The following is a 12,064-nucleotide window of genomic DNA, read 5'->3' on the forward strand; positions in this document are numbered from 1 at the left end:
GAGAGAGACTAGCTCATGTTCTCAGATATTGATTGAACTTTCTTAGGCCACAGAAAATCTTTTTTGGAATTCATAATTTAGGTAGTGTTAACATAACCTTTAATATTTCACTACAAAGTGAAACCGCTGAAACACATTTTCTGTCATTTGTTATGGTGTTAAATGCTGAAGAATTTGATGATGCAAACCCCCTTCATACCCTGTGTCCACCCACGTAGGTGTTTTCATTTATGCTGTCTGATTAGGACGCTTCTCAGGAGTGTGCAGGAATTACAGTGTTTGATTGACATCTCCCTCAGCCTTCTGCCACTGGTTATAACACCCAGTTTATCCTGAAGTGAGATTTGAATTTGTGGCTTCTTCCCTGGTTGTTGGGAAGGTCAGCAGCATGACAGCTTGAGCCATGCTCAGAGACACTTTGTTTTGAAGATGCAGATCATCTCCTTTCCCAGAGTTTTATTCCCTGTTTAAAAGTTATGCTGTAAAGTAAAATCAGAATGATCATGCAAATCCTAGTGTGAGAGGGTAATTTAATGCTCTCTGCGGGCATAAGATGAAGTTGTCAGTGGTTTTCCAACAGCATCAAACGTCAAAGGTTATTTTTCTACAGTACACGATTAATTTGGTTAGTTATTATAGCTGTTTATAAATCTGCTCTTTTCTCTGGAACCTTCTTCTGCTCCCGGTAGACCTGAGCTGAGATTAGTGTGGACTTTCTCATTCTGAAGTGTGAAGATTGGCAGAAGGTGTTTAACAGCGTTTCTACCCCACTTGCAACAAAATGGCAGGGTCTCAAGATATCATCCAGTTAACTCTGTCTCTCTTGTATTCCCTGTATTCTGTCTGCTCTGCTCCTTTCCCTTCATCCCAAATACATTTTTTCTCCCTCATTTTTTCTAAATCTTTCCTCCTTCCCTCCCTTGTCTTTATTTGTCCTGCTATTTTTTGCCATGTTCCTTTTCCTTCACATCTCATTGTTTTTCTCTCCCTCCATCTTTTCCCCTCCTTCACTGTCTTTAATGTTGTTTTGCCTATTTTATTCTTCTCCCCTGTCTCTCCATCATCCAGGAAGGCTGAGAGACGGATGAGTGTATTGAAGAGACAGAAGGAAGAGTGTGTGTTGAAAGAGGAAAAGACTCGGCAATACATGGGAGCTGTCATTTCTGTGGCGGAGCACATTTCCCAGGAGAGAGACCAGCTGTTGCAGATGGTACTACTGATGCTACTGACACTGTAGAAAGATTTTTTACATCACATAACACACATGCTATACATAATAACTGTATTACTACTGACACCCTGGTGAAATCAGCCTCATTACAGAAAAATATCCTAACTGCTTGTACTAGTTTAACTTAATTAATCTCAAAGATAGGAAAAATCCAATCTTCCTCTTACAACAACAATTCATAAACTCATGGCTGTGTCCTGTCCTGTCTCAGATCTGCTATCATATGTTAACATAAGAAATCCTATCTCTGTAAATTTGAATCTTCAGTCAGCACTGGTCCTGCCATGCCTGTATCTATGTTTAGATTGTACATAAGACTGCCTGTGTCTTTGATTAGAATGTACCCATAGGCTACTCCAGATGGACAAGCCATAATAGCAGCTCTCACTTGTCACTGGCTAGCTCGCTATCATGGACAAAAAAAGAAGTGTGTTCAGTTTTAGCTACGAGGAGTCAGAGGCAGTAACTATGCTGCTGGAGGAGAGGAAACCCCACCTTTACTGACAGTTTTCCTCTTAATTATTTAAATTAATTATTTATTCTAATTAATTGCTTCATTTGAATTACTTATTAAAATTTAAAGTGTCATCATGCAGTTTGAGTAGTACTTAGATACACTTTGTGATGCAACCTGGACACATCTTCAGTGATGTTACTGGGGTCATTGGGTGTTTCGGGTCTTACATCAGACACCCTCACCCGGGAGGTTTGAGTAGAGTTTCAGTCATCATATTTCGGTTTCGTGTTGTTCCTCATCTTCATCGTCATTACCATACAGACCTAAAAACATTTTTAGTAGTTATTTTGAATTTAGGATAGTTAGTTTAGACGGTTGTATAATAGCTGAATTAAACTATCATTAGATAAGATAAGGGATTTGTTTTCTAAATCCTGTAAGGAAACATGTTTCTGTGATGCCAAAAATTCTGAATGTCATCTTGAACTGAGATTAGAGAGTATTTTAGATTTAGGAAAGTTCTATAAGGAGGCTTCAGGTATGAACATACAGGCACATTTAATATCGCTGACACTTCTATCACTCTAGGGAAGCAGTGAAGAGGCCAAACGCATTTGCTGAAATGCAATTTCTGAATCCATCAGCTATCATCTGATGACAATTTAGCTTTTTATAAGTTAAAAAAAAAAAAGTACCTACATTTCTATGTATATATCCGTTTACAGCATCATGTCTCTGCTGTGTGCCAGCTCAGACTGTAAACAAAGACCAATGCACGAAAGATGAAGTCCTGGCCCGCATTTCGATTAGCTAGATATCCGCTGGCTACACAAAAACACCCTGAATTACTAGCTGTTGTCCCTAGAAGCTAAATCATCATCAGACCGATATCCAGTAGGTTCTGAGATTGACCGGGTATGACACATGATGGGATTGACGCTCACATACACACACCAACACACAAATAATTTCTACTTTTCAAAAACTAATTGCTCGCTTTCCATTGAAAACCAACAACACAAAACAATCTAATCTTTTTTTTTTTTAACCAATTAACTTTAAGATAAGCCTTTATTGATCAGTAGAGGAGAAAGTTGTTGCAAAGGTGCTGCAGATAAATAGAGAAAAGTCAATATACAATATTGTATAAAATCTAAAAAATTAAAATACAAATATGATTTAAAAAAAATTAAACCAAACAAAAGCAGTTAAACTCAACATTGCAAGGCAAGCAGTACATATACTGTACCGCATCCATGACCAGCATTGTCGTTCAGCCAATAATGCAGCACTGTCTCAAGTGAAGTGATAGTGGTGTGATCAGTAGCAGTCTATTATAATATACGTAAGATTAATATATAATCTGCAATAACAGCTTATATCAGAATAATACATAATATCATATAGTAATAATTAGTGTTTGTCTGCTTTAATATAGAGATAATATAGTACATAAAATATATGAAATGTCTACATTTCACCTTATATTCTATGTCCCATGTTATACCATATTATGTTACACTTAATCATCACATTATCTCCTATACTATATGTTACTGCACATTATCGTACGTTATCTTAATATGTCATAGGGTTTGATTTCTTGCAGAAATAGTGAAATAAACACTTTGAAATTTAATTCAAACAGAGCAAATAGGACAAACAGATGTCTATTTAACCTCTGGACTGTTGCTAGGTTAGGTATTTGGCAACCGATGATTGAACCCAAATGCAGACACCAAAGCACAGCAGGCAGGGTTTAAAGGCAGTTTACCTGCTAATTTGTAAGGCTTGTGACTGCTGTGAAAGCAGGTCGGATTAGAAAAACAACCACAGGAGAGCTGGCAGTCACCCAGAACATAAACTGCCAGGCAGGAATCTGTCAAATGCTACAGCAACAAGGCAGCACAGACAATCTGGCAAATATCCGATAAAGCTGCCGTCTACATATACTGAGGAGCTATTGAGTAATAAGGAGCAGCTGTGCAGCATGTGGCTGATGACTGTTGGTCCAAAGAGACAGAAGAGTCTGAGCGCACATTTTGAAAACCTTTTGTTTTTGTGCCAGGAGTCTTGTGCGTCATTTATCAAACAGGTGCAGTTTCCCTATCAGCTGAAGTGCACTCTTCATGTCAGCAGTGAGATTTAGGGATGATACTGCAAATAGCACTCAGGTGATATGATAAATGTGACTGATTAAACATTCCACTGATTCCATTTACGAAGGTGCCTGTATTAGACCTCTTTTACAGCAGACAGTTTGGCATGTCTCAGCTGAAAAAAGCACAGGAGTAACCAGCTCCAGGGTGCTAGTAATATGGCACTTGAAGCAGCTCAGCATATTTGATGAAGCTGATGTACTTGCTTGGTTATTTTGGGTTGTACCCACATGGTTCTCACCCATCCAGGATGGATGGGCTGATTTGGGAATCAGTCAGAATTAAATTTCTTTTCTTAGTTGGTAACCTCTGGGAGAATCCCAGCACTGAACTATATCTGCACTCTCCATCACTTTCAAAATGTATCTGTAAATCTGTAAGCCTGTCTCCTACAAATTATGTTTGTATAACACTAAATTACATTCATAATGACAATGTGGTGACAATGTAATTGTTGTCTGTGTGATGTTCAGAGACAGCGTTTCTTTGATTAGTGAAACACTACATGTCTGTACTGCACTGGATTTATAGGGAGACATACAAAGAGCTGGACTGAGACACTAAAACCCCGGGTTCACACCCAGACGCCTGTCTGTGATTAGGTTGAGGCTAAAAAAGCACTTTGGTTAAGGTGAGGGAAAGATGGTGATTTTGGTTAAGTCTTGATTTAAAAAAAGCTGGTAATGCAAAAATAATGCTTTAGTCACTAAGAGTGTATTAGTGTGCAAAATAACTGAAATACATTGCCAGTAAATAATTTTTGACTTTTCAAGTACGTTTAGTAGCAACATTTTCTCATTATGTAAGCAGAAAACAAAAGTTGCTCAGCATTACATTTCCCTCAAAATTAGATCTATTTTCAGCAAGAATAAATACACAAGCATGAAATTATAGAAAACTGCATTATTGATTAACAGAAGACTCCTGTTCCATTAATAGCACATTTTGTTCTTTCAGAGCCTTGATGCCTGACTGGGCTGGTAATTTTTTTAATGATAATTCCATCATGGTAGAGGAGGTGCTCTGGGATGTTGGTAGATGAATATGCAGTCAGAGCCATAAGATGCAGCATGTCAAACCAAAAAAAAAAAAAATAGAGTTCAGCCGAAACAAATAAAACTATTAAGTATGTATTTGGCTCAGTTGGCTATGTGTATGGCAGAGGTAGGGAGAAAGTTTTTCTGGTAAATGTTAATAGATTCAGGGACTTTGCCATGGCTTGCTTTTTAGATGATAAGCAAGAGCCCATCATGTGTAGAAGGTCAGACTGACACCATATTAGAGAAGTGGGTCTAAAGCTAACAAGAGCCGATTTGTCTGCAAGAGAACAGGATGACCACAATATGTGCGTGATTTTCTGTGTGTGTGTGTGTGTACTGTGAGTACAGATTTTATTGGCTATTTGCAGTGTTGTGGCTAGACCACATAATGTGAGCAGTAGAGCTGCTGCTGTGAGCAGAACTGAGGAAGACTGGCTGGTCACTTAAATTATAATTGTAGTTTTCTGTGTCTGGCTATGACTTCCAGGATAACTGTATTTATGTTATTATCCAAGACACTTAGCTGATGTTCACCTTTTAGGCACAATACAAAAACATCTTTACATCCCGACTGAGGTTTGCAGTCTCTCTTTGCTGCACTTTGCTTTTCAGTCCTGCTAATTATGCAATCAGTGGTCTGACTCACAAGATGTGGACTAAAGGTACCTTTGTGGTGTTTCAGGAGGGATTGTCCTCTTCCACTGCTGTTACTGTTTTCAAAATCCCCATCATTACATGAAACTAGTCTCGCATAGCCAGATCGATCTTCGAATTTAGTTTTAAAACTGTGTGTGAAACAACAACAGTCTCTTTACATAAATCCTTTATTTAACCAGGCAAAGTCTCATTGAGATATAAAATCTTTTTCAAGAGCAACGTGGCCAAGACGGCAACAATAAACACAAGCAGACTAGTACACCTGACACACACCACGCTCTGAGCGAGCAACTTACACGCTAAAACATCTTTTAATGTTTCATGTGGCGTTTTCTTTTTTGGGGATGTAGCCATTTTAATGCCAGGATCTGCTTTCCCACGTGCTGATGTTCCACCCAAGACTATTTACCATTGTTGCATCTGGGCTTAGTGCCGCTCAAGACAACTGTGTTAAAGAAATACATACAACCGAGAGTGTTTTATTCCTTTGGTGTGGAACTATATTGGGTTCAGCCAGACCTTTCTCTAGTGCTGACACAGTGAGAAATTGGTTTGGGTATGCAGGACTATGTAATCAGTGAGAGGAATGGAAGTGTAGGTGCAGGGTGCAATTTAACACATTTTTCTTTTTATCCACAATCTTTTTTTAACGTACCTGTGCTGATTTGTACCCACTCTTTAGAGGCAGAGAACAGTAGGTGCAGAAGATCCACGTCAACCTTAAATGATGTGACATTGGGGCTTTTTGGCTCCTATTGCAATGTGCAATCACTTAGTTGTAAAACACCTTCATTATACTGCACAAGCAGGAGTTAAATTCATTTAATGCCACACTAGCACAACATTAGCTGTGTTTTTTAGGCTGACAGGTATTTTACCATTGTTTGGATGCTGTTTTATTAATTTCCTTTCTAATTTTTATGCACGCCTACTATTGTCTACCTTTAATTGGTCATATAACACTGAAAATAGGTTGTTTGTGGCAGTGTATGTGCCTTACACAGCAATGTAGATTGGCAACGGTCTCAACAATCTTTCCTCCTTTTCCTTTATCCATCTTTCCCATAATCCTTCACATCCTTCATCCAACTGTGCAATCACCCCCCTTCTGTGCTCCTCTCTTAGATCAGTAACCCCCCGTCTTCCCTCTCTACCTCCCCAGGCTTCAGTTCTTCAGCAGGAAAAGCAGGGATTCGTCAAGAGACTTCTGAATGGCACAGTCCGATTCGGAAAACTACAGGAAGAAGTCAAAGTAAGTTCCTTTTTTTAAACATCACTTTCATACTACAGTAAATGCCCCTGAAAGTTCTGTGAATTCTCTTCTAAAGATGGGGGAAGTCTTTCCCAGTCAACTATGCCCGGAAACTACACTGCTACACAGCAGGCAGGTTAATCTGATCTTAACCTCTGATGCCAGGGTAGCATGTGAGGCTACAACTTTGGCTTAGCTGCTGCCTCAATGGTCCACACTGAGACACAGCATTTACCTGAAGTTAATTTGGTCCAAGATAACCCTCCAGTCTATTTCATATTGATCCGTCCACTCCACTGCACTTAATAATCCATCTCTTATCACTCTCCAACACTCAGAAAGCATAAATTGATGAACACTTGTGTCGATTGCCAGATTGCCATCTCTCAAGCTGAGCTCTGAGTCTTGAGAGCCCCTCTCCCTCTGGACAAACTACACACAAATACTCACCAACATGTGGCTTTTGTCCTGTATCAATCACGGGTATTTATCAACCCTGATCAGCAGTGATGGAAACATGACACCCAGATGGACACACTAAATTTTGCCCCTTTTCCGGTGTGGCTATTGGTAACTTCTGGGACTCTTTGTCATCAGCCACAAATTCCAACCTCTCCGTCCAAGCAGCAACTGAACATCATTTCAACTAAGTCAACACTGAGTTGGAAGGAGGGACCCCCCCCCCCTCATCTGCTGGCAATAGGAAAGCAGTCTATTGCCTATTTTTTTTTAGCATTTTTTCCCCCACATTTAAAAAACCTGCATACACACACAATTTTTTGGGGAAATGAGGTATATGACTGCATTTTCCCATCTCTAACAAAGTGTAGAATCAACAGCCCACACCGTCAGCATGGCAAATGTAAAGAAAACATCAGCAGTGATAAAAGTGTTGCTGTGTGTGCTGGTGCTGACTCGCTTTAATGTGTGGCAGTGGACAGGACCTTCTAGGCAGTAACACATTGTTTGATTATATCTACTGTATTTCTGCAGCTCATTACTCTCTGATGTCTGCTGCTAACTGATACCACTGCTGCTGTACTGTAACTGGAGTCCACTGGCTAATGTTTAACACTATTCTGCCAGCTGGAACTGTACCTTAATACTAATATTTAAAGCTAAATTTGTGGACTTAATGAGACATGGACATGCCAAACTGAGACCTGTATCCAGATAATGTACAAGACATAATTTAAAACATAGTCAAGCAGGTTTCCAGTTGGCAATAAGTAGATCGTAAACAGAGGGATCATTATCATGAGGGCCATAAGATGATGCAACAGCTTGTTGTAGCAACTGTTCTAAAAGTTTGAGTTAAAAGGCAACATTGCATCACAGATTTTCACATTTAACTTGCCATTTTACGCAGACCTGCCATAGCTTCAGTGTTTTTTTTTTTTTTAAAAAGGGAAAAGTAACGCAAGATGGTATAGATGTGTGTAATAGACATAAGTATGGTCATGACTGATAGTGGACAGGAATCAATCCAGAGCATCGTTTTTCTCTTTCATCTACTTTGTGACACAAATCATATGGAATCTATCCCTTTCCACAGAAATATCATGGAGACTAGTCAAGGGAATCACCATGGCAACCTTTTCTCCACTTACATATACCTACAATGCCATCTTGGTTGACATCTTGGGTTGGCAATTGTCCTGCAATACCAATTGGCACAGCCTTTGTTTGTTATGCCAAATGTGAATGTGGCATTCGTCAGGCTGTATTAGTACCTTGCTCTAGGACCAGTGTTCTGTGCTCCAGCTGTCAGCAGCTCTTGTCATTCAAGCAGCATCAGGGGGAAATATCTCAGTGGTTCTGTCAATTTTATTTGTGTCTCTATAGCAACGGCCCAGAGAAAAAGAGGTGTGTGTGTGTGTGTGTGTGTGTGTGTGTGTGTGAGTTCTATTGGTGGTAATCAGACCATTGAAAGAGGAGAGTTATAAATGTTAAATGTGCACAAGGACATTATTTCCTTCTTGCTTTTATACTTCATTAGTCTACCCTCTCATTCCCTGCCAGCTAAACTAGATATTAATTATATGGAATTATACTTCTCCCTCAAGGTGTTGGAGCTGTATGACACAGGGATTCTTTTCTTTTCTTTTCTTGTCTTGGGTTGGAATTACATTGTATACATATAGTATGCGCTGTAACTATATGGCTATCTAGGCGTTCATCATAATTACTTTCATAGACCTGCTACAACACAATAGATCATTTTTGCATCAGATGGTATTGATGTCCCCTCACTTACTATTTAGTGGAACACAAAGTCTTCAGGTTTCTCATTTTGTCCAACCAACCTAAATAGGGATGCACCGAATATTCAGTAACAGAATATATTCGGCCGAATATTGCAAAAAAACACACATTTGGTATTTGGTGGAATAAGTTAAAAGCAAGGCCGAATAATAGCGGCGTGTTTTGATAATGCAATCAAACAGCGTGCCATGACGTGCGGAGTAAAATGTCGGCAGTGTGGCGATCCGTCCCTCACTGCACTCGAATTTGCGACTAAAAATAGTTTTGAGCAAGCAAAATAGGCTTAAATCATTCAACACGCTGTGCGAGCAGCCTACAGATTTCAGATTACAGATTGTGGGTTGAACGGGGGTCACAGACACAGACAGTAATGTATTCCTGTCAAATATGGCGGCCATCGGCTTACCGGCGACGGATAAGTCGGCTCCAATAACATCCTCTTCTTGGTGTCATGACTGCCCAGAAGTACCTGAACAGCCGAGCCAGCCGAACACAGGTATGTGACGTGTCAGAGGAGAAACGAGCCGTTCACAGCCCACAAACTTCACCGCACTTTAGGGACTGTTCTTTACTTATGAAGGGGAGGAGGGTGGCTGGTTGATTCTTATTTTATTTATTTTATTTTATGTTCATCACTCATTGATGCTGTTTTTGAAGTACAGTATGAATAAGTCAATAAGTAATTTATTACATTGAAATATCATTGATGTAGCCTATAATAGAAAAGTGATTTATCTTTTTATAAATGACAAAAGGCACATCTGCCTCATTTTCACTGTGGTGTTGTGATACTACGATATTCGGTACTCGGTATTCGGCCAAGCGTTTAATATTATTTGGCTTCGGCTTCGGCCACAAATTTTCATTTCGGTGCATCCCTAAACCTAAAGATACTAAATTCACAAGAAAAGAAAACAAATCAAATCTCCACATTTGAGAGAATATAACCAGATCATGTTTGTTATATAACTTAGGTAAAGGATTAATCAAAATTATACTTTGTCTATTGACTCATCGATAAATCAATTAAGAATGTCAGCACCACAGTAATCATGTTTGAATTCCTTCACTGAAACATTTACAGACATGGTGACGAGGGGGTTTGCACTGCACCAGGAACATTCTTTCTTCAATTTGCATCAAATCTTTAAATTTTGTCATTCTTTGATACTTGGTTTTTTATTTTGCTTGTATTTGTAATGAGACTGATAATTAACTTTTTTGCTTTATTGTCCTTTTATTTAAAATGGGATCTAGCCCAGTCAGTGTTGCTTGTCATCACTTAATGTGTATGAACAATACCCCGCAGGGTTTCCCAGTGAAAGTGAAACGCAACTGTTCATTGAGCTGGGTCTAAAAGTTTGCTTTAACTCACAAACAGTCGCTTCTCTCATCCTTTGATCTGATCAGCTCTGATCAAGAGTCTGGGTGGGGTATTGCACCAAGCAGGATTACTCAATTTGCACGGTAACTTCTAAAAAAAAAAAACATGCAACAGCTTCTCTGAACATTTGTTAATATCTAGCAAGAATCAATACAGTCATGTCTAGTTTGTTCAAAGAGAGTTTGATTGCAGTTACAGAACTGGTAAAATAAAAATACATTTCTTTCCTTCTATGGCCCAAATTTGTTTGTAGTGTCAGTGGTGAACTACACAAAACGGCACAAAAAAGTTATTGCACAAAAAAGCCAAGCTTGTGAGTGTAGTTGAACTACAAACAAGTTACAATTGCAAAATGTAGTTAAACATTTCCTAGTGTCCTAGTTTTATTACAGGCAGTTCACTACTCCTCAATGCTGGTGATATGATGCAGTGATTCAGTGGTTCAGTGGTTGTGACTGGAAAGCTCTTTTTGCCTCATGTCTTGATTCTACACAGGACTGCATGAATATTATTATTCATGTCAGCATACGACATTTCTGTGTGCAGTTACAAGATTCTGTTATTTTCAGAGGCCTTTGCACCTCACGTACAACCAAATCAAACAATATGAAAATTTCAGTGCAATGTTAACCATTTATTGATAGTAAGTAATATATTATCGCAAAATGCTATTCACTAAGTAACTTAATAAAAACCCCTTTCACACAAAATGATAGTAAAGGTAAAGGGAGGGAAGAAACAAAAAATGATATAGGCTTATGTAGAGATATTAATTTATTTTCAACAGCCTGATCCTGATCTAAGTCTCAAACCCACACTTATTAGAAACGTGAAACTCTTCAAAGTCATAAAATGAGTTTCTTCCCCATCAGTGGTGATACCTACTGAAATAAGCACATTTGTAAGGTTGACTTAGATTCCATTAGACATGAAGGCTGTGAATATCCTGAAGAGAAAAAAGCCCAAATCAACAATATGTTAACATTGCTAGTCATTCATACATCTGCCTCATGTGGAAGTGGAGTTTGGTATCTATCATTCTCGGAACCCATCAGCTGTATTCGGCGTCTGACTTCGGCAGACGGCGGTACAGTCTCTGGGGGCAGACCCCCCCAATTTTTTGGCATTCCGGTTTGATTTGGGCAGAGGAGGCGAATTTCTGTTTCTGACTTCCGTTTACATATAAGTAAATATGCTGAACCATTGCAATAGATTCAGAGTTTGCAGTGACACCAATTATGTTCCACCTCGTTAGTTCACCGCATGGACCATTTAACCTGGCAAAACTGCAGCTGGCTGAAACGTGATTGGTCAATATCACGTCGACTACAAACAGCCTACAACCGGAAACCAGGGCTCTTCCGCTTTTCTTCCGGAGGCAAGATCTCCGGGATTTGCCTACAGACTCTACATTCACTGAATGTAGAGTCTGTATATAGAGACTAGGTATCTATTAATGAGTCACAACTTTTCAGTATGGACAGAGCATCCAAGAAAAGACCTATATGTGCAGGTGTACAAAAATAAATGAAAATGAAATACATCAGTAAGGATGGTCAAAAGATCACTTTTCCCACTATTGTTAGTGACAATAAATCAATCAAATTTACCCCAGGTCT

General features: G+C 39.1%; 1 protein-coding gene across 2 annotated transcripts in view; it reads left to right on the forward strand.

Moving 5' to 3' along the window:
• The window catches only part of cep89 (centrosomal protein 89), a 72,451-nt gene that overhangs the window by 17,365 nt on the left and 43,022 nt on the right, over positions 1 to 12,064 (forward strand). For both annotated transcript variants that reach the window (XM_049602319.1, XM_049602330.1), the window contains exons 15-16: positions 1,069 to 1,210; positions 6,707 to 6,796. In XM_049602319.1, the coding sequence (XP_049458276.1) occupies positions 1,069 to 1,210; positions 6,707 to 6,796 (232 nt within the window). The remainder of the gene's footprint in view (positions 1 to 1,068; positions 1,211 to 6,706; positions 6,797 to 12,064) is intronic.

Source organism: Epinephelus fuscoguttatus, linkage group LG2 (assembly GCF_011397635.1).
Source record: "Epinephelus fuscoguttatus linkage group LG2, E.fuscoguttatus.final_Chr_v1".
Taxonomy (NCBI): domain Eukaryota; kingdom Metazoa; phylum Chordata; class Actinopteri; order Perciformes; family Serranidae; genus Epinephelus; species Epinephelus fuscoguttatus.